Source organism: Chaetodon trifascialis, chromosome 9 (assembly GCF_039877785.1).
Source record: "Chaetodon trifascialis isolate fChaTrf1 chromosome 9, fChaTrf1.hap1, whole genome shotgun sequence".
NCBI classification, from domain to species: domain Eukaryota; kingdom Metazoa; phylum Chordata; class Actinopteri; order Chaetodontiformes; family Chaetodontidae; genus Chaetodon; species Chaetodon trifascialis.
In genome coordinates this window covers 22224502-22251993 of record NC_092064.1, presented here as the reverse complement: position 1 = coordinate 22251993, position 27492 = coordinate 22224502, and the positions used below count along the sequence as shown (strand labels likewise).

Genomic DNA, 27492 nt, shown 5'->3' with positions numbered 1-27492 from the left:
CCTCTGTACACTGTTACATCATGCACATGCATGCATTAATAAACAATGGCTGACTATCATGCACTGCCTGAAGGGAAAAAGTGCATACTGTTGGTCTGCTGATGAAGGATTCTTTAAATATGATGTAAGCACCATCTATATGCACCCACTCTCCCATGGTAGTTGTTATTAAATGAAATGAAATTATATTAAATCCATGTTGCTAATTATCATAAACTTTCCAGAAATTAAACAATCAACTATTTTGTTTCAATATTTCCCCACCTCAACATCACATTTTTGTCATGTTTCTGGTTCAAATCCTCAGGAAAAGTACAGTGGAGGGCCTAGAGACACAATCTTTGGTCTTTCAACAACAAGCCTGCTGCAGAGGATCCCCAGGGGAAGACACATAACACACAGTTCCAGTTAAGCTGCAGCCAATAGTAGAATACATGTATTCTTATTGGTTTAGTCCCTGGTGTGGTGTGGAGCATTAAAGTATTATCCTGTGAGTGTGTGCATGTATTTTGAATTGTGTTGTTATGGGTCAGGCCAGGATGAAAGCAATAAAATATACTTATGGACTTTTTTGCCGAGGTAGTGTCATTTATTGATATATACCGCAACATTTCTGTCAATTCTTATTCATGTGTTTTGGATGGCGATGTTGGCCAGCCTGATATGAAACTTGCCATATACATGATTGATCCCCATTCCTAAAGATTTTCGATTGTCCCCCAAAGTTTCCTTTAGCCAGCATTAGGTTAAAAATATACATAATAATCTGCTTGAAGAATATGTTTATGAACCAAGATGTCAGACAATCATGAAATGAAGTTCATACCTCCACAGACCGGAAGAGAAAATATTCAATTTTGGACACTCTATGGACTTTCTGCCACCTTTTATATACTCAAGACAGTAGGCCTGTGAAAACTTTACAAGTTTTGATCAACTGCCTCAACCCAACAATCAAAAGCAATTGTGCTTTTCGGAAAAACATATTCCATCCAGAGCTAATGTATTTTTCTATTTTTACTTTATACCTATTCCATGGTGTATTCTTTTCAGTCAAAAACATCACAACATATGACGAGATACGGAACCACAAATGAATAACGTTTTGTAAGAGTTGAATTGCTCTCCTATATATTATAGGCTGAGTGTTTTTTAATTATGTCTCCGCCTCTGGATGTTTTTGGGTCAGAGAGAGTTTACTGCAACCACAGCAGGCAGGGCGGAACTGCTGTTTGCACTGTGTCGAAGGCAGACGGACAGTCAGGCGGAGTTACTGCTTAACTAAACAAGTTGTTAATATGCCTGTGTGCTAGGTTAAATCCCCAGCTTTTCTAACGACGTCGTGGACATTATCGCGGCTTGTTCCTGGGTGTTTTTGGAGGTGTTTGAACTTCCCTCACATTCTCCCCAACGTATTTTCACGAAGGGAGGCGGCGGTGGAGCGCTCGGCAGCCATCTTTGGACCTGCCTGGGAGTGGGATTCGACTGTTCTGGCACCCTAGTTACTTCGAGGGTGGGGATTTTAACCTATAATAATTCACAAATCTGTGCGTTATAATCGACTGACAGTGTTAGGAACCACGAGGATTTAGCGTACGAATTCACCGCACCGGGGATGAAACAGGAAGAACACTTTTATAATCTCAAACTGTTTTGAAATACACGACATTCTCTACAGTACTGAGACCTGGCCTGTCAGGAGAGGGTGAGTTTCAGCTAACTGGCTAAGCTAACTTAGCAAACATCACCTAGGTTAGCTTGCTAATCTAGCAATTTCTGGCAAGTGACTCTTAAAGTTGTTTTAATTCCACATCATTCACGTAGTTACTGAACTGTCCACGCAATAAAAAGGTCGCGAATAATGCTTGGATGGTTTGATCATATGACACGTAACTTCATGTTAGCTTAGCTAACGTTAAGTTTGGTGTGTAGCTAACATCACAGCGTTGGCTACTTGTGAGCTGCTGAAACCTCTGAATTTGTTTGCGCACGCTGCAGAGTGGTGTCGGGTCTTTACATTTCAGACTTGATTAGTTTGACTTGCTTGTGCGACAGCTGAAGCAGCGAGTGGAAAGTGACAACTTTCAGAAAATCCCACTAAGTGCTGTCTGTTAATCCCACTTGTGTTGCAACTCCAGCGAGGTATTACCTAGCCACAGGTAAGTTAGGATGTAACGCAGCACGTACAGCTGGGCTACTATTTCACCCAAGAAATTATAGTTTCGGGGTTGTTGTAAGGAAAACCCAGGTCAGTTAACACCAGAGTCGTAATAGTGCTGTATTTACAAGTGTCTGCCCATCCCCACAGTCAAACTCCATTAGGCCCAATTGCTATCTCACCAATTAATGTTCTGTAATGTAGGCCTGTATAAAAACTAACATTGACTAGGAGATTTTAATCTTTGTTTTTTTGCTCTTTGACATTGGTGGTGAGGATAAAGGAAACACTGTGGTTGATAGTGTGCTATAATGAGTTTGTTATGCCATGAAATGGAGTGCCAAAAAGACAAGACTTAACTGACTGACATCACTGATAAGTTTGCACTGTGCACCAATTTCTAAAAAAGTGATGGCAGTTGCATTTTGTAAAGACAGATTATGTGTATGATATGAAGGCTTTAAGAGCTCTCTTTCACTGTGTCTGCAATTACAGTGCATGTCTGAAAGCATGCCATTGCTGTTAAGTCAAGACAGACAGATAATCACCAGCCAAAGTGCTCACCAGGGCCCCTTCTTACCTCCCCATAGCTGTGTGAACAGGAAATGCAGCGCAATGAGGACATACATCGGGAATTCCAGCCCTCCAGCTTTGTTGTCCTGTCCTGCTGCATTCTTCTGCGTGTGTGCTAGTTAGAGCAAGGGTGTTTTATGAAGGTATCAGTTATCATCACTTACTTTTGCACTCACGTGTCCACAGTTGAAAATGCCATCATGAGATATGACAACAAGGCTCATTCACGAGCAACAATGTAGTAAGGGACAATGACAATAAAGAGGCACAGTCCCACATGGTAATGAGGCTTTATTTCAGGGCCGTGGCTGCATCTGTGTGGAATAGTGAGTTGTTCAGTGTTGTTGTGAGACAAAAGATGTCTGCTTGAACTCGGGGCTGTTTCTCCCAGGCTGGGAAAGAAGTCTTGTGACTCTAGCGTCAGCTCTGCATCTGTTTGCAGCTAATCATCTGAGCCGCATGGACTCAGTAAACTTTGCTCAGTGATCTTTTACAGTCTACATCTGTATTACAGGAGTGCAGTTGTATAACAAACTATTTAATAAGCAGCAAATAGAGGAGTTGTGGACCTATGCAATATTCTGTTGGTTTTAAAGGATGAGTTCACCTAAAATTAAAAAAGGAAAACAAATTAAAAACTTCCCTCATAACTCTGGTGGTATCTACTCATGCCGGTAGTCTTGGCTTTACAGTGTGGGCTTTTCAGATAAGGTTGACACACACACCCTGTGGATGGTTTCAGTATTCCTTTACATTCACTGCAACACAATTCATAGTAACTCTTTCCAGTGAGATTGTTGGATTGGAGTACCCAAGACATTATTTTTTGAAAGGCGTGTTGCTTTCAGGTTTTTCATATGTAATTTTTTAACACAATGAGCACCACAAACCAATTGTTTATTTGCATCGTATTCCTGTGGAACTAGCAACACGACAAGCACCTCTATAGATGACTGGGAACGGGTGTTTGATTTTGGTGAACAGACCCTTTAATCACTTGTACGAAGGTGATATGAACGATGTTTGAGAACAGTTGTTTACCAAGTGCTTACAGGTTTAACAAGTAGTCCCATCGTTGGAATGCTTTGTGTCAGTTCAGGCGTCTCTCTCACAGCGAGGCAGTGTTTTGGTACCTCGCTTTCTTTGTTCAAGCTGGAGATTGTCAGCAACGAGACACTCTGTATCCTCCACACATCTGTGTGTCGACATACCAGTCACTGAAGGTGTGAGGGGAGGTTGTCAGGACACAGCCCACTGATTTCCTCACTGTAGGTGCTGTTACTATGGAAACACAAGACTTATCGCTTGCTACCTCAGGATTTCTGACCCGGTGGCCATTCTCCACATTTGCACTTAGCATCATGATTCAGTTCATGTTTTGTGCAGCCTTCCCTTGCTTAGATTAATAGGCTCAGGTATCACATACGAGCAGTTGTGACAGATGTTTCACTTACCTATTAGTGATTATTATTAGTAAGGTCAAGAACATGTGACTCTGACCTCAAACCATCCAAATGAACTTCTTGAACCACTCTTGGAGTATATTGTACATCTCTGCTGTCCATTCAGTATTAATAATAAAGCCCTGTATTTTTCTACTGGGGGCACATGTATCATTAGTTTATATCACTACTATCTCACTGCTGCTGTTGTGTTTGTTTCAGTGTACTCATCCTTGTTTTTCCTTGTGCTTTTAGCTCTGAACACATATGAGACCACTGTCCTGCAGATGAGCCATCGGTGGGGGCTTCCAAGTCGCTGTCGCAGACCCAGATAGTTCCTGGCGGCAGCGGCATTGCCCCCCCACTCCCCATTATGCCCAACAGCAGTCGGGCGGGGAGCCTGAAGGACCCCGAAATTGCTGATCTCTTCTTCAAGGAGGATCCAGAAAAGCTCTATGCAGATCTGCGTGAGATCGGACATGGCAGCTTTGGTGCTGTGTATTTTGTGAGTTTTTCACTATATGAGGCTGATGTCCAAACCTAACGTCATGTCCAGTCTGACTTCAGAACCTTATTCATTCTTTTCCATTTCAGTGAGGCCAATGTTTTGACACATTGCGGTCTACCAAAAACATAAAGGGTTGTCAGGGCAGAAAAGTTAAACCTAGTTCAGTTAATCTGATACTTTCCAGCACACATTTCCGGTATAGCACCGTAACATGGATGGCAGTTGTTGTTAAGGATCAAATTAATGCTGGCACGATGAACTTTATATAAGTCATTCTGTTTTATTTCAGTATTTATCAGTTGGATAGCATTGTTCTATGAACCACACAGGCCTTCAGATCCCTTTAAACATTTCAGAATGATCCTAAAAATGCAGGACTGTTTTGGAGACACTCTCACGTGTCAGTTTGACTTTCAGCAAATTATTGAACAAGCGAAGACAAACAGTAAAAATCAATTATTGTGATATTTTGCAATTGGTATACTTTAGAAGTATTTATTGTGTGTCTCACTGAGTCTACATTGTATTGAATTCATCTTTGGACCATGTTGTTGAGTGAGGTTATGATGATGGTTGAAGCAATGAGGTCACATATAGTTGTTATTAATTTGATAATGAAAAAAGACATAATTTAAGCTTTACAGGCCAGTAATACTGAAAAACAGCCATAATGGATATCTCAAAATCTTAAACAACTGGTACTTCTAGTGTAGTCCATCTAAAGTCACTCAAGTCATCATTGGTAAAGCTGTGAACTGAAGCTGACAATCTCACCTATATATGATGTGCTTATCATTCAGGCACGGGATGTGCGGACAAATGAGGTGGTGGCCATCAAGAAGATGTCTTATAGTGGAAAGCAGTCCACTGAGGTATGGCGTTTTCCACAAACCTACATCATGTTAACAGGCAATTGTGACCACATTTATTATGATCATGATGTTCTGCTTGCTGTTCTAGTCCTCAGTTATTACTATTTTCACAGAAATGGCAAGACATAATCAAGGAGGTGAAATTCCTGCGGAGAATACAACACCCAAACAGCATAGAGTACAAAGGATGTTACCTGCGTGAGCACACTGCCTGGGTAAGATTTTACATGAGAGCATCAGTGATTACTTACACGTATCAGACACTAATTGATAAAGAGAGAACAAAGCAACGTCAACACTCTCTGTGTCATTGCAGCTGGTAATGGAGTATTGTCTCGGCTCTGCTTCGGATTTGTTAGAAGGTGAGTTGAAAACCTTTAAACTCATGCATGAGGCTGCAGGAAATCTTTGCAAGGTTATCGTTGTCATTTTTTTCTTGATTTGCATCGCTGTTGGTGATTGTATCCCCTCTAGTTCACAAGAAACCTCTGCAAGAAGTTGAAATAGCTGCAATCACCCATGGTGCTCTTCAAGGGTTGGCCTATCTTCACTCCCACAACATGATTCACCGGTGAGTATTTCAAGTGTTTAGGAGCATGCTGGGCACCAAGTGCTTCTGCTCTCAGGCATTCTGTCTTCTGTGTGGTGCCGTAATCATTTCCTCTTATGTGTTTCACAGAGATATCAAGGCAGGAAATGTTTTGCTGACAGAGCCAGGGCAAGTGAAACTAGCAGACTTTGGTTCTGCCTCCATCGCCTGTCCTGCCAACTCCTTTGTTGGGACTCCATATTGGTATGCTAGAAAACATGCACATTAAAGGTTCCTTATGGAGCACCTTTGCAGATTTTATGTTTAATTGCCTTTAACATATTTTTATCGTGCTGAATGTGTTTGTTTTCTCAGGATGGCCCCAGAAGTAATTTTGGCTATGGATGAGGGTCAGTATGATGGAAAGGTGGACATTTGGTCTTTGGGAATAACCTGCATTGAATTAGGTACGGTCACTGTTCTCTATGGTGCCATTCACATCTAAGATTTAGACCCTATGTTGTTGCATCCCCATCCGTCTCTTGCGCTTTTACAAACATATCATAGCCAGCATCTACTTTGCTCACTTAAGCAGTCAGTAACTGAATAATGCTCCTCTTTCTTCCTCTCATAATTTCATTGTTCTTCGCAACATCCTGACTCCTTGATGTAACCTGGCACTGGTTCTACAGCTGAGAGGAAGCCTCCACTGTTCAACATGAATGCAATGAGTGCCTTATACCATATAGCACAGAACGAGAGCCCCACGCTGCAGTCGAGTGAATGGTGAGTTTACAATGACATTCATAAGAGCTGGTGTCTTGTTTCTTAAACAAAGTGAGTCCATCAAATAACAAAACTACAATATCCCTTTTCCACATGTCATCCCTCGACTTTAGGACGGATTATTTCCGAAACTTTGTAGATTCTTGCCTTCAGAAATTTCCCCAGGATAGGCCAAACTCTGAGGAGCTCTTAAAGGTAAGGATCAGAAAATGGCTGTGACAGATTAATTTGATACTTTATGGTCAATTCCTGTAATCACAATAAAATTCACAATGTTAACGCACAAGGTGTTTTCTTTGTTCTTCCTCCAGCATGCATTTGTCCAGCGTGAGCGACCAGAATCAGTTCTAATAGACCTGATAAATCGGACTAAGGATGCAGTGCGGGAGCTGGACAATCTGCAGTATCGTAAAATGAAGAAGATCTTGTTTCAGGAAGCCCACAATGGCCCCACAACTGAGGCACAAGATGAAGAGGAGGTCTGTGATCGTTTCAACTGCTGCTGTCTTGCCTCTTGCCTCTGCATTTCTGTCCCCTCCGGATTTGGGAGGTTGTATGTCATTAGAGAGCATTGTTGTGACCTTGGTACTGTCCGCCTTGTGTGTTATTTTTAGGAGCCAGAACACAGTGTGGGTAGGACGGGTACAGTGAACAGTGTGGGGAGCAACCAGTCCATACCCAGTATGTCAATCAGTGCCAGTTCCCAGAGCAGCTCTGTCAACAGTCTAACAGATGCAGGCGATGACAAGAGTGAGGTGGACATGGAGGGAGACCACACAGTCATGTCCAACAGCTCTGTGATCCACCTCAAACCGGTAAGAAGTTCAGCTGTCAGTCTGACCTGCAGCCATGTCTTGTTAAATGATGTTCACTGTTTAAAATTGATTACACCAAGTAGCACGTTTCAAACAAGTTAGTAGTACAAGATGAGATATAGCTTTGGTTTGTTTGCTGTTCACATGTTCTGTGCATTTTTGCCTACCTTTCAGGAGGGAGAGTCATATAATGAGGAGTCAGAACCTCACACCCGGCCTACTGAGCCACAGTCCCCGCCTACACACACTCCACGGCCCAAACGGAACCGCGAGCACTTTGCTACTATACGCACAGCCTCAGTGGTAATAACACAGTTAATGTATTTGCAGATCATATCAGAAGATGGCTAAAACATCCGATTATTAGCTAAAATATTTGCTTGTATACCTGCTGGGCATTTTCAACATCAGTAGCTTGTTCAAAGGCAAAAATTGTTTGTCATGAATACTGAATGCTTTTGCTTAAAGGCTAGATAGAAGCAGTTGTGTGTGTAATTAAAAGTAGAACCATCCTGAAATATTTAAACACTTTGATATGCACAATTATTGTGTGTTTTCCCTCATATTGTCTTCAATACCTCACTTAAAACATGTAGTAGCCTCACCTATATTTTGTTTTCTCGAAGACTTGTTCTCTCCACCCTCAACACTAGTAAGAGAATCTGTGTCTTGTGTTTGCCAGCTCACTCGCCAGATTAAGGAGCACGAGCAGGATTCTGAGTTGAGGGAGCAGATATTGGGCTACAAGCGCATGAGGCGGCAGCACCAGAAACAGCTGATGGCCCTGGAAAACAAACTGAAGGCTGAGATGGATGAGCACAGACTCCGCCTGGACAAGGAGCTGGAGAACCAAAGGAATAGCTTTGCCCAGGAGATGGAGAAACTGATCAAGAAGCACCAGGCGTCCATGGAGAAAGATGTATGCTTTCCACTCATTTATGTGCTCACGCAAGATTTACAAAACACCGCAGATTCATTTTCCCTAGTGTGTTTATGATGTGTGTTTCTCCATCAGGCAAAAACGTTTAGCAATGATGAAAAGAAGTTCCAACAACATATTCAGAGTCAGCAGAAGAAAGAGCTCAACAGCTTCCTAGAATCCCAGAAAAGGGAGTACAAACTTCGCAAGGAACAACTCAAAGAGGTAAGGGCATCCTGGCCTTTTGTCCCGTACCTTAGTCTGCTTACTTACTATCAGCAAATGGACATCAATCAGTAATATGAGGTCTGTTCTACTGTTGACCTGCAATATTTCCTTTGTTTAGGAGTTGAATGAAAACCAGTCAACACCCAAGAAAGAAAAGCAGGAGTGGTTGTCCAAGCAGAAGGAAAACTTCCAACACTACCAAGCAGAGGAAGAGGCCAACTTACAGCGCAGACAGAGGCAGTATCTGGAGCTGGAGTGCCGCAGGTTCAAACGGAGGATCTTGATTGCTCGCCACAATATTGAACAGGACTTAGTGCGAGAGGTAAGCACTCTGCCCGCTGGGTCTCAAATGTTCCAAATATTGATTTGATTTAGAGTAGCCTTTATTGTCTCCCGTGGGAAATTAACCAATTAACAAACTAAAATTGAGTTATCTTCGATGTCTGACAATCTCATCTCTCTGTTTAGGAGCTAAACAAGCGTCAGACCCAGAAGGACTTGGAACACGCCATGCTTCTGCGGCACCATGAGTCCATGCAAGAGCTGGAGTTCCGCCAGCTCAACACCATCCAAAAGACGAGAGCCGAGCTGATCCGCCTGCAGCACCAGACGGAGCTCACCAATCAGCAGGAGTACAACAAGAGGAGGGAGAGGGAACTTCGACGTAAACACGTCATGGAGGTTCGCCAGCAACCCAAGAGCCTCAAGGTGAGAACTCAGCTTGTGAGCATGCAGGCTCCTTGAATATTCAGTAGGTACTCCCATTTCAATGATAATAAAATGTTGGTCTTGGTACTCGTGTACTGTGTCTAATATGCAAATCACTATTTGTCAGGCAGACCTATTCTGCAAATAGTGAGAATAGAAGCTGACCTGTTTCATTTCATGTGAAGTGTGGTTTTCCAGTTCTACTTACTTCGCCTGAGCACAAAAATATTGTGATTGTACACATCTAATATAGTAATAGTATAGTAATGCTTACATTTGAATATAAAGATAAACATAATTTTGTAATTTCCTCCAGTCCAAAGAGCTACAGATCAAGAAGCAGTTCCAGGACACGTGTAAGATCCAGACCAGGCAGTACAAAGCACTGAGGAACCATCTGCTGGAGACCACACCAAAGTCAGAGCACAAGGCTGTCCTTAAACGGCTGAAGCAGGAGCAGCACCGCAAACTTGCCATTTTGGCGGAGCAGTATGACCACTCCATCAATGAGATGCTTTCCACTCAGGCGGTAAGTGTGGCAGTGCCAGGAATGTAGAATCCTGAAGTGGTGAAGTAAGACCATGAAGGCACCGCCTTTAGACGATGAGTCAAAAGCAGTTATGGTTGTGTATTTATTGTATTTTCTGGTTGGATCCTGATTGTGATCTTCTCTCTGTCCTTAGCTACGTCTGGATGAGACTCAGGAGGCTCAGTGCCAAGCCCTACGAATGCAGCTACAGCAGGAGCTGGAGCTTCTCAATGCCTACCAGAGCAAGATCAAGATGCAGACAGATGCCCAGCATGACCGCGAGAGGAAGGACCTGGAGCAGAGGGTGTCACTCCGAAGGGCCCTGCTGGAACAGAAGGTTTTCCTCTATTAATTATTCTCATGGGGAGATTTACATTGGTCTGACAGGATAATTAGCAAGATTAGGTACTTTCAATTTAAAAGCCCAGCACACTCCCACCACTCAGATCTGCTTCGGTTGAAGCTGGGAAAACCTATGCTGGGATTTACATGTGGTCAGCGGACTCAAGTGCAACAAAATAACAGGAGATTAAAGGAGACGTCAATCAAACACGGCCTGTACATGTCAGATCAGTGCCTGGACAGGTTTATTTAGGTAAAATAGGTGAAAACACCTGCGGATATGTACCATGGGTGTGCTGTGCCTTTAACAACAACTGAACTGAGCTTTATCGAGATCGGACATTTTCACTTGTCGTAGTAGGAACAGCGCAGGTGTAAATAGCATTAATGATTTTAGTGTTCATCTGTCCCAGTAAGTCATGACAGCATGAGAGCCCACATGAACACCCAGACCCTGAAACTGAAGCAGCCGAATGGAATTCAGCCATCATTGATTTTATTTACACCTGTGCTATTTCTTGACAGAATGAATAGATTTACAGTGAATGTGAGTTTAATGAGTGATATATGCAGTCCATTTAGGAAACAATGTGTGAATAGCACCACTGTCTGATATTAGGTCATGTCCATACAAAAGCAGAAAAAAATTTGCTATGGGTTGGATGGATGCAGTAGAACACCGTTAAGTATATCTGTGAAGCACATATATGAACATTGTTATTTACTTTTTTTTTTTTTATGTAGATTGAGGAGGAGATGATGTCCTTGCAGAACGAACGCTTGGAGCGAATCCGGAGCCTGCTGGAACGCCAAGCCCGAGAAGTTGAGGCTTTTGACTCAGAGAGTATGCGCCTGGGCTTCAGCAACATGGTGCTATCAAACATCTCCCCAGAGGCCCTCAGCAATAGCTTTCCCGGCGCTCCTGGAAGCTGGAGTCACCATCACCAACAGCACCCATCCGGGAGCGCTCAAGGGCCACAATGGGGCAGTGGCAGCCTGAGCTCTGGGTCGAGTCACCACGGCGGCCATCACCACTATCACTCCAGTCCGGGAGGGGCGCCGATGCAGCAAGGCTGGGGGCAGAGCATGCAGGGAGGTGGGGGTCCATCACCATGGGGCCACTCATCAGCAGTCTCCCGCAGCAGTGGAGGTGTACAGAACAGCCCCCAAGCAATGGGGAGGACACCCTCAGGAGGGCGCAGTGAGCAGGGCATGAGCAGGAGCACCAGTGTCACCTCTCAAATATCTAACGGGTCACACCTCTCCTACACATAAATCCCCGTCAGCCCCGGAGTCAGAGGTCGAGTGTGGTGGAGACGTAGAATCCAACAAACACAGCAGGGCAGAGTATCAGCTGCTCAGTCCCTCTCTGCGACACTTCGCCTCCGATTCCCCCGTGTACAGATGTGGATGTGTGATGAAATAAATGTTGCTCAGGTCAAAAGGGCTGGAAGAGATGCAGCCCGTCCTCACGGCAGTTTATCGGCACACATACAGATCCTTAAATTTATGTTACATAAGCAGTTTGAGTGTCAACACATAATACTCCCATTTGTTTTTATTTACAGCTCTCCTTCGGAATTTTAAAAATATATGTTTCGTGCTATTCACAGCCATTGCTCTCATTTTGCACATGAAACACTGTTTAAAAGCCTTTGATGTGTGTTAACTATGTCCTTAGAAATGTGGCATCAAACAATCACAGTCAACCGATTTTCTTATTTAGCACTCCCCCTCCTTCGCTCTGCCGATTCACACGCCGTCAGACACTGGTCAACTCTTTGACGGTGGTTTGAAATGCAGCAGACCGAACTTGAGATGCTTGGCTGTTGTGATACCAGCCTGCTGTAATGGTCATCATGTTAAATTAGATGCTTCTTTTATTCCGTAGTTTCTCTTCACCTGATTTCCTGGTCATCAGCCAAAATGAGACTTTACAAATTCAGAGCCAAATAAACTAATATTAACAGGCTAATGCTACAACACTACGATAGTGCCTTTTAACCTTTGATTCTAGAAATCAGTCTCAGATGTTTATAGTTTTACACTTCACTATCCGTTTAAAATTGGTGCCAGTTTATGTTTAGTTCAGTGTATTTTAACACCTGATTTTAGTTCCAGAGGTCCCGCGTACTTTTCTCAGATTAGTACATTCACTGTGTATGCAGTAAAGTTGGTTTTAGTCTTATAAAAGGTGAGAGACAGAATGGTGGTACTTGCACATGTTGCAGAGAATGTCATTGTACACTTTGACAGGAGGAATTGTGAGGGGGAAAAAAGGTCTAATTTGCCTTCAAAAACAATCCCAGTATTGATCTGTTTGTTTATTAGTGCCTTTTTAAAACTGCTGCCTTTTCCAAAGCACTTTATACAGCTAAAATATGTGTAAGATTAATATTTGACTTCTTTTCGCAAAGCACCTGGTGGACGAGTGTTTTGTCGGTACATGTGTCGTTAAGCTGAGGAGTCGAGTTAACCCTGTGCTGTGATTTTTAGGAGCAATTTCCCAAGTACATACAAGGCCAAATGTATGTCAGCATACAGTACGTGAGGGAAAGCATTTGCCCCCTTCCTGCAGCTTTTACTGTTGTGAAACTGTAGCTGTTGGTTATCTCCTCTGTGTGTTTGTGCTGAATTTTGGTTGAATAGAACATGTGAGGATGCTGCAGTCTTTTTTCCATATGTTTTGGCTACAGTTTCCATAAAACAAACTGAGCTGAAAAGAGACCATTATGTGCAGGCAGATGGCTCAAGGTAATTGTCATGACCATGACAGCAGGCTTGGCACTACAAAGAAAACTACAACACTGTTTAAGATGTTGGGGCCTAGTTAAGTAATAACACTAAAATTTAACAGGCAAGGTTAGAAATGTTTCACCATCTCATCAGAACCCAAGAACAAGGGTGACTGAATGAAGCAGATGCTCGCATGATGGCATTGTTGCATATACATGTAAATGTAAAATTGAGTCAATGCACACTCTGTGAAATACAGACATAAATGTGGCAAAAAGCACTTAGGTATTCCTTTGATAGCTCGAGCAGCTCCTCTAATAATATCCGTTTCTGTTCGCTCCCTTCCTTCTGGTTTGTGGTTGAAATGTCATTGGAGAAGTCGGGGCCCTTGTAACGTTTTATTAGCCTCTCTGTTCAAGTTAGGATTTCCATTTCCACACACAGAAAAGGCCTTTAGAGATGATGATCCAGAGATAACTAGCATATATATACTCCCCTGAATCACAAAGCTGGAGTTAAGCGTTCATACATATGTTTTATTTAAGAAAACATTTAAAGACTAAACTCACATTTTAAGAAAACAATTTGAAAACTAACTTTATTTAACTGACGGACCACACTGATGTAAGTTAACTGTTCACTCTCAAAGTGAAAGTGGTGTCGAGTTGTCTGGACAGAGCTCATTGGAAGACTTTCTTGGTTTTGTGTACACAGACAGGTTTCCGCATATGCATGTATTTGCTGTCATCTCCTTTGAATGCCATTTATTCGAGTTTGTTCTCCACTGCACATGTTTGTCCCCATTCCACTTTGATTCAGAGCCACCTTCTCAGATGCTGGCCCTTTCTGAATGTCAAACTGTGATATGTTTATATCACACTTGAGGACACAAAAAATGCTGGGGTCTTTTTCTTAACCAGGTGGGATTTTAATTTTCTACATGTATAGAGTCCTACCTAGAACATATGCATTATATGAAGTTACACTTGATTTGGTCCCAGAACTTTTTTTTTTTTTTTTTTTTAACACCAAGTAAATAGTTGCAGCTACTGTAACACAGCAGGTTTATTCACCATTTCTGGTTCATTGATATTTGGTTAAGTAAAGGGGAATGTATTTATCGTGATCGGAATCTTACCTTAAGTCAAAAGCCAAGGCCAAGAGTTTGAATGTTAGGCCAATCAAACCTCACGTACATGCCAACCTTAAGTTTGTATGCACAATTTCTCTTCACTCTGATGTCAATGTTGTGTGTGAGGGAGTCTGGATATTGTTGTCAATCATTGTCAGTCATAAGACCTTTCCACCACCTGGATTTTATTTTGTTTTTTAAATTTTTTTTTTTTTTTTTTTTTTTAACTTTAACTTTGATGTCAAATTTTGTCCTACTGACTGAAAGCATGTGGGATACTGAGTGAGAATCGGCAACAGAAAATGGTGATCCTTTCTATGGTCAAACACTGTGCCATACCTGAGTTGCCAAGACCAGATACCGCTGCATTGTCTCATCTCCATGGTTTTTTCCTATTATTGGACTGGCGGCATGAAATGTATGAAACAAAAAAGCAAGTTGGTTCTGGTCTTGTGGCCAAAGTAAAAAGGCTTGAAAAGATGATGTGGTGACAGGCAAATTATGAAAAGAGATAGCATTTCTTTGAAGATGTCAGTATTCTTCTTTGGCACATTACCACTACAACTCATAACCTGTATTAAACTGTATAGATGGTGGAACATGTTATTGAATGTCAGAGAGATTATGAAGATACTACATAAGAGATGGTAAAGTACTAAAAGTGGATTTAAATTGTGTAAAAAGATTCATGAAACAGAATAAAAATAGGATCAAATTTACTATTTTGTTTGTATTATATTTACCATTGTGTTGGCAGAGGGATATTGAACAGAAATCAGCTGTAATAAAGTAATTTTAGTATAACTTGTCTTGTGTTTTTTATTTTTTCATTTCTTTTTGAGCCTCAAGTGTACAACTCTAGATTGCTATAGTGTGGCACTTTACAAGAGAACTGTCCCATATACGACATGATGCGGTGCTACTTGGGTGAGATGGGAGAAAAGGCCTGACAAGGACCTCTGGAAGTCCGAGCACCATAGTTTATGAATCAGTCAACCAATGTTCTGACTGGTCACAGAACCGGAAGTAAATGCAAGGTGATGTGTGACGAGCATTGTAAACAGAAGTGCATGTTTAGCTAGAGTGGAGGAGGAATGCTGTCTCAACAGCCGTTGAATTGAGTAAGTAATAATCTAACTAATAATCAATCATTTTTACTCACCTTTGTGTCGGCCCTGTTAACAGTAAGGTGTGTGACAAATGTCACGTTAGCCGTTATAAAGTGAACTAGCTGCTCCACTTTGTTAGCTACTCTCGTGCAACTTTATCGTATCTACATTTGAAATATTTGGCATTGTGGGTTAAGTAATTACGTTCAGATGTAATCGTATGCCAGTTAATGTCAAATGTAATGATTGGCTTAATTAGCTACACAAACACTAAAACGAGGAGCTCTTAGTTAACGTTAGTTAGCTGGCTGGCTCATCTTGTAGCTCGACGTTAGCTTAGCAGCTTAGCAGCCATTGTTATTATATTTGTAATGTTAACGTAAATATGTTCACTGCAACAACAGCTATGTATCAATACATGTGACGATAAACACTTTTAAGTAGCATTAACGTCGCTGCCTGTGACAATACGATGCTAACTTGTATCAGCCAAGTGAAAAGTGAAAACAACAAAAAAAAAAACATGACTTAACGATTAAATTTACAAGACAGCCAACTGATCAAATATCTGTTACAAATATCACATTTTACATGCAATTGACATGCTACAAACATTAAGTACTTGATGTTTTGACTTACATTATTATGTCCAAATAATATAGGGGTATTTTATATGACGTACTGTACTCATGTTCATATACTAGTCATTTATGGAATGTATTATGATAAACGAACCTTAATTTTGAATTACAGTGTAGGAGTAATGATGAATGCAATGTTTATTGTGCAAGTGTGCAATGTTAAAAAAGAGAAGACTAAACATTGGATTTTGACTTGCACATGCATACATAACTAGATGTTAACTACAGTATGTTGTTTTTATATATATGCATCTATAAAAAGTTTTTCTAATACACAGGTGAGAAATAATACATGCAAAGGAAACTAGTGAACTTTAGCACAATGCCAGCACCAAGTCAGAGGACAGGTGAATACTTTTTATAGTCTCAGTATACACAAGACATCACTTATTCCTGCTGTGTGTGTGGTGTCTTCACAGAGCATCAGGATGTTGTGTGAAGTCCTGCTGTCATCATTATGGTTCCTGTTCGTTATCTTCTGGGTCGAGACTATAAGTATTTGGCTGTTTCTGTCCATGTTCTACCAGGACCGGGCGTTTTACCACTGGGGAGATGGGTAAGAGATGTGTTTCTGAGAGATGTGTTCATCATTGGACAAAAAAGCAAAAAACACTCACCCTAAAATAAACTTGTATAATGTAATTCTCACATTTATCCACACCATTACTTGCTTACAATATTTGGAAATGATTTATTTTGTTTACAGCTGCTTTTTCTGTTCTAGTTATGATATTATATATGTACTTTTTTAATGGAACCATTCTCTTCATGTTGCAGAGTATTTGCAGATGATCCTGGACAGATTATATACATGTTGAGCAGGTCAGAACTTGTTTTTAACTCTGATTAATTGAGTATATAACAGTTTGAAATATGAGCTGTGAGTGTTTAGGTGTAAAGTTTAATCTCTCTCTCCACAGAGTCGATACCCATATGCAGACAGAGATGCAGACCTGAGATGGGATAAGATCAAGAACTCCACTGAAAGGACTCTCAGTAGAGGGCTGTTGCAGTTATGTGACAGAAGAACGTATGATGAAAAGCAGTAGCTGTTTTTCCTTTGCACTGACTGCCTCACACACTGTTGTTCACAGTCCTTGTTAACATAGGTAAATGTAGGCCACTAAGAGGTGGTGGAGAGTCACAGCGTGAGGGAGGGAGGTCCTCAGTGATTGATGTGTGTCACACCCACCAATGTAACATTTATAGCTTCACTTAAAGATTTTAGGGAGCAGAATGAATGTAGCAGAAAACAAAATGCTTGGTTCACGAAGCGAGGTGCATCTTTCTTGTATTTCTGTAAACTCCATTTTGAGGCTTGCACTGAGTTGGTGTTTTGATCATGCTGCTGGTTTAAGCAACCACAGTCGTTGCTGTCAGTAGCTATATTTGTGTTTTAATGTGTTTTTATGTATTTTTGATGCCACAAGTGTTAACAAAGAGCTAATTTTGAATATTGGAGGTGGTGGAGCCACCTTGCAGCCAACCTGCAAATTCCACCTGGCATGTGTTGCATTCCTGCTGCAAGGCAGCTGCCAGAGATGATCGCAGCCATTCCAGACAGTGCTTATGAAGCGTCCTAAAAGCAGCTCTATGCTCTGCCCCATGGAGAAAACACACCTTGTTTATTTTTGACAGAAGCTGCATCAAGCTGCACAGAGTAGATTGAGCCAGACAGGAAGTCAAACACAAGAACAACAAAGAGAATCTGCTCAGTTTTCACAGGAACCACATTATTTGAGCTTGAATGTTCATTATTACGATTAATTATTATTAATTTCCTGAAAAAATTTCCAGAGCTTTCAGCCACATCTCGAGGGCATCACCAGCACATGTCATTACTCAGTTGTTATGTAACATCAGACAATTTTGTTTCCCCTCTTTGTCAATTAAAGGGTTTATTTTTGAACAAAATCAGCACATAGTTTTGGTCTTTTTTTGTAACTGAGGCAAAGAATGTCAATGCTGCTTTGTAACAAAATTCAGGTACGTTTGTGCAGAGTACCCTCATACCTCACATGCCAGGACTGTAGGGGTCGCTCACAACTTCTGAAGTCCTCTTGAGCGCTGGGAGTCCTGAAACGCTTCCGGGTCTTGAAATTATCCTGCCGGGCAAAAATAAAAATGCAGTACAGAGTGTGACTGAAGTTAGGCCGAATAGTTCTATGTAGATTTACTTGGGTAAAGAGGTTTGTTTGTCATCAGGTGTATTTGTGTTTATTATCTGTGCAAACAAATACATCTGCATTCGGTTGTAAGGAGTTTGTTACAAGCATGGCTCCAACGATTCAGACACAAGCTCAACGGGAAGACGGCCATAGGTAAGTTAAAATGCGTTTACAAGTTTATTTTTCCTTCTGGTTGTCTTTATTGACAATTAAAGTTAACGATAATATTATGGAATTAATGTGTAAAGAGCTACGAGTCGTCACCATTAGTTTGTGAGGTTGCTCACTTGTCAGATTGCAGCGTTAGCCATGAACGACAGTTAGCTAGCTAAGCTTAACGTAAGTTTAATTTACAATAACCTTGCTGCTTGGTAACTTGGTTGGTATTAACCTTATTATTTAGCGCTAATTAACTAACTTGGACAAGTCAATTGGATCTATCCTGTCAGTCGTGGTAGCTGATTAAAACATTTGCTAACATTGTGCTAAACGCAGTGTAAGCTAGCCAATATTAGCCAGACCAAATGCTAACAATAACGTAGCGGTGATATCAGCTATGGCAGCAGAGTTGTGTTGAATTGCATTACATGACATTTCTGGCAGAGCTTTAGGTATTACCTTACTAAATTCGTACATATTAGTTGTGGCAGTACCTTGCCACTTCTACTAAATGACAAGTATTTAGAGACTTAAAGTGTGCATTTTTGTAGGTAAACTTGCTGCTATGTTATAGGTTAAGCACTGCATCTCCCTCAGTTTCCAGGGTTGAATTCAGTCAGTAAATGCAGCGCACTTACACATATAGAGATGTACTGATGTAATACTCACACGTCTTGTTTTGCCCACAACCCATAGATATTTAGTTTACTGCCGCAGAGTAGTGAAGAAAAGCAATCACATTTAAGAAGCTGAAATACACTTAAAAGAATTATCCAAGTCTCTGCTACACAGGTTTTTTTCATACAGCATATTAATGAAAAAAACAGTATTGGATTGATACTCAATATTGGCAGATAACCAAATTCAGGTATTGGAATTAGATTGGGAATGAAAAAAAAGGTGGATTTGTGCATCCATCCCTAACTACAAATTAGAAATACCCAATTTCTCCAGTGATTCTTTGTGAAAATTGTAAACAACATATCTGTTCATCCAAGCATAATATAAGAGAAAGTTAAGGAGAACAGTACGACACTCAAGCATTTATTTCAAACTCTTGCACGAGTTTATGAGCAATGGTGACAAATCTAAAATCTGTCTTCTCTTCAAGTAGGCCGTCCTCACATCGAACTGTCCCCGAGAGGTAAGTAGATTTAGTGCTATTAAATATTCACTGTTATATGCAGGAATCTGTAGTGTGCTTCTTAACAGTAGCAGGATATATAAAAGTGTCTGGTAATCCAAAATGTGTATGTCCTATACTTTTGTGCCCATAACAGGTCAGGCGTGGTCTGTCGAGTAAAGTATTGCAACAGCCTGCCTGACATCCCTTTTGACCCCAAATTCATCACATATCCATTTGATCAGCACAGGTAAACATCAAACTTCTCCATCCATAAAGCACACGCTGATGAACATGGGCAGAACCTGACATTTGATTTTTGTCGTGGCAGGTTTGTACAGTATAAAGCCACTTCTCTCGAGAAGCAGCACAAGCATGAGCTCTTGACTGAGCCAGACCTTGGGGTCACCATTGATCTCATCAACCCAGACACTTACCGCATCGACCCCAGTAGTAAGTCGCCTGTTGTGCCATCCTATTCTTCATCATGGACTACCCTGCTTTATCAAATGCTTGTTAAGACTGAACCAATCTTTTAACTTGTCAGTACTGTTGGACCCTGCTGATGAAAAACTGCTGGAAGAGGACATCCAGGCTCCATCCAGTTCGAAGAGGTAGGGCTGCTAAAGAAGCGACTTCATGTTGTAGATTCATGTGGAGAGTTAATTTGTTTAACCCCTTTTCCTCCTCCCCATTAGGTCCCAGCAGCATGCAAAAGTTGTCCCGTGGATGAGAAAGACAGAATATATTTCCACAGAGTTTAACAGATACGGCGTTTCCAACGAGAAAGTGGAAGTCAAGTAAGTCGCCTCCAGTAAATGTGTTCACTCACTACCTAACAGTAGAAAGGTGTGTGATTTTCCAATATGCATTTGTATGATTGAAACATGTTTTGTGTTTAGGATCGGTGTATCTGTCAAACAGCAGTTTACAGAAGAAGAAATCTACAAAGACAGAGACAGCCAGATTTCTGCTATTGAGAAGACATTTGAGGATGCACAGAAGTCGGTGAGTGAGCATGTAAAACGGCCGCCCAAATCCCTGTTAAACATCTTTTATATTTCAAGCAACTCGAGGGTAAAATGGACAGTAGCTTGAACATACTGTATTCATACAGAAGACTCCATGGGACGGCACTTTTGGGCATTCTTCAGCTAAGATGCAGGATCATGTAAAAATGTCTTTATTCTCTTAGCTTTCGACATGTCATTGTGTTACAGCTTTGAAACAGATAATAAAATGCAGGTGACTTTTTGTAAGAAACTGAGTGGTCAAAGGCTGTTGTTTTTCCCTCTTTAAGGTATTTAGTTAACTTCTAAGTAATTCCATATATTTAACAGCTTATTTTTAGTACAGGAATGTCTATGGTCCATTTGAAAATTATTCTTCAGCTATTACAGTGAAGCTGCTCAGTGCAGTAGGAGGATGTTTGTTTTGTTTCAGATGCAAATCAGCACATTAACCCAAAATGCAAAAGTGCTCTTGTTCAGCGTTTGCGGTTAGGTGATTGAAAAATGAACGGCGGTTTGTAAATGATGGTATTGTTTCTGTCCAGATTAATCAGCACTACAGTAAACCCAGAGTTACTCCTGTGGAGGTGCTACCTGTATTCCCCGACTTCAAGGTGAGCTATAATTTCACTCAGTTTATTGACTTTCAGAGTCCCTGTGGATGCTTTGAAATTACATACTGCAGGCACTGTAGCTGGAGAAGTGCAGGGAAGGGGGAAAGAAGCAGTTAAAAACAAATCTCTGTTGGCTTTTGTCAGTTTAAAGTACTTTAACTAACAAACCATGGATTTCAATAGTCATATTTTGTACCTGTTCTCTTTCCCCAGATGTGGATCAACCCATGTGCTCAGGTCATCTTTGACTCTGATCCTGCACCTAAAGACATATCAGGACCAGCAGGAGTGGAAATGATGTCTCAGGCCATGATCAGGTATCTCCAAAATATCTGCTGTGCATATGTTTGTTTCGACAGGAGCATGTTTGCATAAATGCTAATTTACATGTTTCCTGTCTCCTTAATACAGAGGTATGATGGATGAGGAAGGAAATCAGTTTGTGGCCTACTTCCTGCCCAACGAGGAAACACTTCGCAAGCGCAAGAGAGACTGCGATGAGGGGATGGATTATATGCCTGAGGATCTGTAAGTGAAAATATTACACCAAGAACATCATGGATCTTTTTTGCTGCATTTAAGAATCACCTTTTTACTTTGCTTTGCTCTGTTTGCCATGCAGTAACAATGCATTTTATTTTCTGTGTCTCAGGTATGATTACAAGATCGCCAGGGAGTACAACTGGAATGTCAAGAACAAAGCCAGCAAGGGTTATGAGGAGAACTACTTCTTTATCTTCAGAGATGGAGATGGTGTTTACTACAATGAGCTCGAGACAAGGTGAGTCACTGAGCAGAGAAGAGGCTTGTTTGTTGTTGCACCTCAACACAAAGAAAGAGAGATATGTTTTTTACAAGAATAATTACAGCTGGTATGTTTTACATTATGTGTTGATTGCTATGCTTTAGAAAAGTTGCGATAAAACTGCTAGTCCTTGTCTGACGGCCTTTCTTCTGTCCTGCAGGGTGCGTCTGAGCAAGAGGAGAGCAAAGGCAGGAGCACAGTCGACCACAAACGCTGTGCTGGTGTGTAAGCACAGAGACATGAACGAGAAGGAACTCGAAGCCCAGGTCAGCATACTTCTTGCATTTCACTTTTTCTTGAAGTTAGGCCACCTTGCACCTTTTGTTTAGTTTTCCTTTAGGTATTTGTACGACTTTTTTGCACCACTTTTTGAATAGTTGACATGAAAACTTTGGATTAAAATTAGTGACTGAATCATTATTTTCTTATGTAACTAAAGGGAACTAGTCTTTTCAATACCTCGTGTTTATTAAAAAAAAACATGTTTTAGAAATCAGATTTATCTGAGATTGAAGATGTAATGTTGATTACATTCAGTTGGTTCTTCCACAGCACTGCTTTCCTGCATTGCTCAGTTAATCTAAACTAATGACTGCAATTGTTGAGCATTATCTATCATCTTTTAAGTTGGATTCTTGGTGGTAGCACATCGGTGACTGATTCCCTTTCATTGTGGTTCTCAGGAAGCACGCAAAGCTCAGCTGGAGAACCATGAGCCAGAAGATGAAGAGGAAGACATGGACATGGATAAGGACTTACAGGACTCTGGTCCGTTTTCTTTTATTCTCAATACTTTAGTGATTTGGCTACCTGCTGCACTGTTGAAATAGCGTGTATGCTAAATTATTTACCATCTGACAGGTTTGTTTTTCAATCTGTTTCTTTTTCTGATATTTGGATTGTTTTCTCCAGGTGATGATAAAGAGAAGGGCAGCGGCAGTGAGGCAGAGAACTCCGCTAGCGAATCTGACAGGGAAGATGATGACCGGGAACAAAGGGGCGAAGAAGACGAAGAGGATGACGACAGAGCGAAGCGGAGGAGGAAGGCAAGCGGCAGCGGAAGCGAGAGCGGTGAGGAGAGGACCAGAGAAATGCGAGATGAGGAAGAGATCTTCGGCAGTGACGACGACAGCGACGACAACGAGCCCAAGAATTCAGGCAGGAGCAGCGGGGAGGAGGGTAGTGGGAGCGAGGATGAAGGAGAGAACCGAGGAGGCAGCAGGAGTCGCAGTGCCTCCCCAGCACACAGTGACCGCAGCAGCGAGCACTCAGAGAGAGCTCAGAGTGGAAGTGGAAGTGAGAGGGGCTCAGATTCCAGTGATGCTAGTGACAGTGAATAAGGTGTGTGGACTGCACTACAAGGTGACGGCCACCTTTCCTATCTGTGTGTTCAGCTCCAGACACGGCAGTGTTACACTGTCAGTGACCCTGATCTTAGCTCAGTCTGGGGCCATAGTGTCTTGATGATTGCAAATATGAAAAGAAATTTTGTGTGAGAGATGCTGGATTTGGACAGGGGACATCTCTCTTCAGTCCACTTTTTGTTTTTTGGATATTTAACCAGTAGCTATTTGTACACCATACTTCTGTTCTTGTCTGTCAGATATTCAGTGCAGGATCATGTAAAAATGTCTTTATTCTCTTAGCTTTCGACATGTCATTGTGTTACAGCTTTGAAACAGATAATAAAATGCAGGTGACTTTTTGTAAGAAACTGAGTGGTCAAAGGCTGTTGTTTTTCCCTCTTTAAGGTATTTAGTTAACTTCTAAGTAATTCCATATATTTAACAGCTTATTTTTAGTACAGGAATGTCTATGGTCCATTTGAAAATTATTTCATTTTTCATTTGTTTAGTTGGTGCTCAGTTCAGACTCTTATTGGAAATAATAGAGGATTACTCATGTCGAAAATGAACAATTTCAATGCAAAACTGACTTGATTTAATACAGTAAATCATTTAATAGCAGTAACATGCACAACAACTGAAAATGAAGAATGAACAGTGTATTTCACAAAGACTCATAATGTGGAAAATGCATGTTCAGTGAAAAGATGACAGATGGCCCTTCAGCCATTCTTCTGTCAACTCCTCCCCACTTCTTATTTCAAAGACCTAACAGAGCGAAGCAGACAATGTCACATTCAAAATCTGAATAACATGATGTAAAGAAGCCCTGAGATATGAACTCATCTGTGCTCAAACTATTTGCTAATAATGAAACAACAAACAACTGAGTCCAAAAAAGTAAGGAAGTAAAACAACAACAACAACAGATAGTGATCATTTTCTGATCAAACAGTACAAGGACAAGATAGTTCATGTGTTACTTCATCAGCTTCAGTGATTTTTGTACATGTGGACTTATTGTGAATTTGATGCAGCAACATGTTTCAAACAAGTCAGGACAATAGCAACAAACACCTGTTTGGAACGTTCTGCAGGTAAATATGAGGCTGGGGTTCACCACTGCAGGATGCATGCAGGATGAAGGATATTGCTACATGGGCTCAGGAACATTTCGGAAAACCTTTGTAAGCACAGTGCCCCAGCTTTTTTGGAATACCCTGCTAAGGTCTAAAAGTTGCCAATCAACTTAAAAAATATAATCAATTTATGGTCTAGATTCAATAACGAACATTTTAATGCCTGAATCTGTGTATATCTGGCACATTTACCATTTAAGGCCCGTGTCTAAACAATAAATATAAATGTTCGTAGAGAAGTTTTTTTATTCTTACGTGAAGTTGGAGATCATTACCTTTGTAAGCCCTGCATCTCGGACCAGTTTCGTCTTGCTGCCTGCATACATCATCATTAGCTCTGGCTTACATCCTGTTATAATGAAATTGACATTTTTCCAAGGGGTTGTGAAATTTGACCAGTTAAACATGCTTCTGCAACCTCGTTCCTGCAGCACATTTCAGTGACAAGCAGACGCCTGTTAAGGTGGTCATTGAGCCGAACAATAGTTAAACGAGGAAACTTGCTTTTGGTTGAAGATACTCTACTTACCCATTGGACTGGAGAATATGAAACACAGAGGGTAAGACACCCTCCCATCATCATGGACATATTTGTAGCTGTAGACAATGAATGTGCACCACTGTCAAGGAAGTTCAACTTTTTCAGGGTTTTTTTTTTTTTTTTTTTTTTGCAAATATACTTTATTTTATTTTACTATATTCATGAGACACTCAGTCAGGATATCTGGGTTGATGCTCTGAAATCTCTCCTCTCAATTCATCCACTGAGATGTCCTGAAAGACAAATTTGAGTGTAAGTGACTTTGGAAAAAAAAAAAAAAAAAATTATAAAAAGTCATTAAATCGTACTTGCCTCGAATTCATCCTCAATGATAAGAATTTGTTTCTCCGCGTCTATCTTAACTGAGAAATAAAATATTATTAGGTTCCGTATTTGTATTTGCGTCCATCATGTTGCCAAAGTGTTTAAAGTGAAGATAACTCTAATATCCATTATTAGTATGCGCTACTTACTCAGAATTGCAGCATTGTTGGTCTCTTTTCGAAATCTAAACTTTTTCAGTTTAGCTTTCAGACTTTCATCCATTTCACACACAACCAGGGAGGAGGACTGCAAAAGGGCGTAAAAAACAATATCACTCAAATTGTGTCAGTGTAAGAAATATTGAAGTGTCTCCTGATGCTCCTTTGCGTCTCATGAAGTTAAGAGGAGAAACAGAAAGAAAGACAGAAAGACGGTGAGAGACATCTGCTGGCTCTGTTCAGATGCTGAGGTCTCGATCCACCTTGCATGGATGAATTAAACATTCATAACACTACTCTGACATATTGAGGGCAGGAAATGTTTCTGCTGGAACATGCAAGAGAGTAGTTTCCTGTGTGAGAGAGCGCGGGGGATGGTCGACTTGTGTCGCAATGGCAAAGTAAAAATAGAAATATATATTGACACAAATGTGTGTGAATGACAGTTCATCAAATCCAGTCAATTTTAACAGAAAGGCAACATCTTTCAAGCGATTGCATCAGTTTCACCTACCATTCTCAAAGGACTTGTTCCCGTCTTCCTGTCTTCCAGGTGACACTGCCTTGCTGAAACAGGTTCAGCTGAGCGCTCCCCTCAGACTGTCAGGATCTTCCTTAAGATGGCAAGCTGCAGCATGCATTAGTTCTGCTTCCTGCTTTCAACAATGCAAGAGGAATGCAGCGTGCACACTCAGCCGAGTGTTGTGTGAAACAGTGACCCTCTTTGAATGTACGTGTAATGCATTATGGGGAAGATGCATGGACAAATCTTCATCTTAGTATGAGAGAAGAGACTTTAATAGATCCATGCTGTCTGAAGTTGAAAAAAAAGTTTTACACTATGTTGAATATTGCCATCACAAGTGTGATTAGGGTTACTTTTACTTCTTATTACCATACAGAAATGCAGAGAAACTAAATACCACAATAGAATAACACTAAACTTAGTAAAGTATATGCAGTAAAATTTAGACTACTTAGGCATCAAAGGTAAAGTGTCTCTGTAAAGAGGTGAAGGTCCCTGTCACAACATCACCTTACTGTTGCTTTATGGTATGACTACACGTGTCACCTGTGGTCACAGTGCCTCATATTAGTAAAGTGGATCAGCTTATGATCGTGGCAGGTATAAACCTGTGTGTTGCATTTTGGGTCACTTCCCTGCCTGCTTCAAACTGTCATGCAGAAAGAAAAAAAATGCTCTAAAACTGGAGGGACAGGTTTGTTCTCCTCCTGCATTGCATAGCATTACGTTGGAAGCAGTTGGTATACTGCTCTCTACTGGTGGAAAGTTAAGGCATGTTGCAGCTCTGACCCCACCCCAATCAGTGATGTTACAACAGGTCCCTTGCCATTTTCCTTTGTGTGTCTGCTGTGGTGTGTTTTGCCATTCAGAGCTGAGAGCAAATGTCTGCTGTGAGAAATGATTGTAGTCAGAAGATGTTGTGCTTTCAACGCACAGACACCAACGCCACAGCCTTTTTCTATCTGCTATCTGGTGTCGATGAAGACTCAAAATCCTCTGTATGGAGGATATTTATCCTTAATCCTGAAATTCTCTCTCCCTTCTATAATTTCAAACTATGTCTAAGATATGTCTGAAATTACTCACTCACTCACTCACTCACTCACTCACTCACTCACTCACTCACTCACTCACTCACTCACAATTCCCTATATAATAAAGACTCTGATGTTTACTCTGGTGCTGTGAAACATTGAACAAATTACTAAATCATCAGAAAATAAACTTACAATAAATGTTAATAATCCACTAAGCATAGAAATCATTTTTCAAGTGGGATGGTTGTTGCTCATGTGGTTTTAATTGTAGAGTTGGTGGTCCAATCCTCTTGGCCTTGAAAAAGACAATGAACCCAGATATTTAATTCTTCTAGCTTCTCAAAAATGAACATTTGCTGCTTTATATAATTGCAAATTAAATATCTTGAAGTTTCTGGTTGCAAATCAGACAAAACAAGCAATCTGAGGACATCCCCTCGGGCTTTGGGAGCATGTAATGAAGCATTTTCTGACATGTTTTAGGCTAATTGATGATGATAATGATGATTATGATT

The 27492-nt window shown here is 41.0% G+C and overlaps 3 protein-coding genes and 1 long non-coding RNA gene across 5 annotated transcripts; 3 read left to right on the top strand and 1 right to left on the bottom strand.

The window, feature by feature from the left end:
- Window positions 1-1447: 1447 nt before the first annotated feature.
- Window positions 1448-15081, top strand: taok1a (TAO kinase 1a). Its single transcript, XM_070970349.1, has 20 exons — window positions 1448-1705; window positions 4429-4678; window positions 5482-5553; window positions 5667-5768; window positions 5870-5915; window positions 6028-6124; window positions 6233-6346; window positions 6458-6549; window positions 6775-6868; window positions 6982-7063; window positions 7180-7347; window positions 7483-7683; window positions 7858-7986; window positions 8366-8602; window positions 8699-8827; window positions 8949-9152; window positions 9299-9538; window positions 9855-10067; window positions 10222-10404; window positions 11154-15081. The coding sequence occupies exons 2-20, from the start codon at window positions 4547-4549 to the stop codon at window positions 11682-11684; spliced, it is 3066 nt and encodes a 1021-aa protein (XP_070826450.1). The 5' UTR covers window positions 1448-1705; window positions 4429-4546; the 3' UTR covers window positions 11685-15081.
- Window positions 15082-15297: 216 nt separating this feature from the next.
- On the top strand, window positions 15298-17934 carry LOC139336309 (uncharacterized). Its single transcript, XR_011602469.1, has 4 exons — window positions 15298-15398; window positions 16447-16583; window positions 16805-16849; window positions 16948-17934. It is a non-coding gene; the product is annotated as an uncharacterized lncRNA (long non-coding RNA).
- Window positions 17935-18123: 189 nt separating this feature from the next.
- paf1 (PAF1 homolog, Paf1/RNA polymerase II complex component) lies at window positions 18124-23624 on the top strand. 2 transcript variants are annotated; one of them, XM_070970360.1, is made up of 14 exons: window positions 18124-18348; window positions 19466-19498; window positions 19635-19727; window positions 19809-19930; window positions 20025-20091; window positions 20176-20277; window positions 20380-20485; window positions 21033-21101; window positions 21315-21418; window positions 21513-21629; window positions 21754-21882; window positions 22067-22172; window positions 22590-22674; window positions 22819-23624. In XM_070970360.1, the coding sequence occupies exons 1-14, from the start codon at window positions 18302-18304 to the stop codon at window positions 23244-23246; spliced, it is 1608 nt and encodes a 535-aa protein (XP_070826461.1). In that variant the 5' UTR covers window positions 18124-18301; the 3' UTR covers window positions 23247-23624. The 2 variants fall into 2 exon arrangements, with proteins under 2 accessions (XP_070826461.1, XP_070826462.1); XM_070970361.1 differs by having other exon boundaries at window positions 18152-18348; window positions 19469-19498.
- Window positions 23625-23940: 316 nt separating this feature from the next.
- Window positions 23941-26021, bottom strand: LOC139336308 (glia maturation factor beta-like). Its single transcript, XM_070970370.1, has 7 exons — window positions 25929-26021; window positions 25406-25502; window positions 25245-25294; window positions 25116-25165; window positions 24921-25003; window positions 24667-24740; window positions 23941-24020 (listed from the first exon to the last, which is right to left on the bottom strand). Exons 1-7 carry the CDS (start codon window positions 25929-25931, stop codon window positions 23949-23951), a joined length of 429 nt encoding a protein of 142 aa, XP_070826471.1. The 5' UTR covers window positions 25932-26021; the 3' UTR covers window positions 23941-23948.
- Window positions 26022-27492: the final 1471 nt, after the last annotated feature.

Excerpts from the sequence above, each read along its gene's own strand:
- paf1 (XM_070970360.1), top strand. The coding sequence starts at position 18,302 with ATGGCTCCAACGATTCAGACACAAGCTCAACGGGAAGACGGCCATAG. Across the intron at positions 20,092-20,175 it reads GCTCCATCCAGTTCGAAGAG|GTCCCAGCAGCATGCAAAAG; the intron begins GTAGGGCTGCTA and ends CCTCCCCATTAG. Across the intron at positions 21,419-21,512 it reads ATGTCTCAGGCCATGATCAG|AGGTATGATGGATGAGGAAG; the intron begins GTATCTCCAAAA and ends TCCTTAATACAG.
- taok1a (XM_070970349.1), top strand. The coding sequence starts at position 4,547 with ATGCCCAACAGCAGTCGGGCGGGGAGCCTGAAGGACCCCGAAATTGCT. Across the intron at positions 9,153-9,298 it reads AACAGGACTTAGTGCGAGAG|GAGCTAAACAAGCGTCAGAC; the intron begins GTAAGCACTCTG and ends CTCTCTGTTTAG. Across the intron at positions 10,405-11,153 it reads GGGCCCTGCTGGAACAGAAG|ATTGAGGAGGAGATGATGTC; the intron begins GTTTTCCTCTAT and ends TTTTTTATGTAG.
- LOC139336308 (XM_070970370.1), bottom strand. Across the intron at positions 25,166-25,244 it reads TCATTGAGGATGAATTCGAG|GACATCTCAGTGGATGAATT; the intron begins GCAAGTACGATT and ends TTTGTCTTTCAG. Across the intron at positions 24,741-24,920 it reads CATATTCTCCAGTCCAATGG|GATGTAAGCCAGAGCTAATG; the intron begins GTAAGTAGAGTA and ends TCATTATAACAG.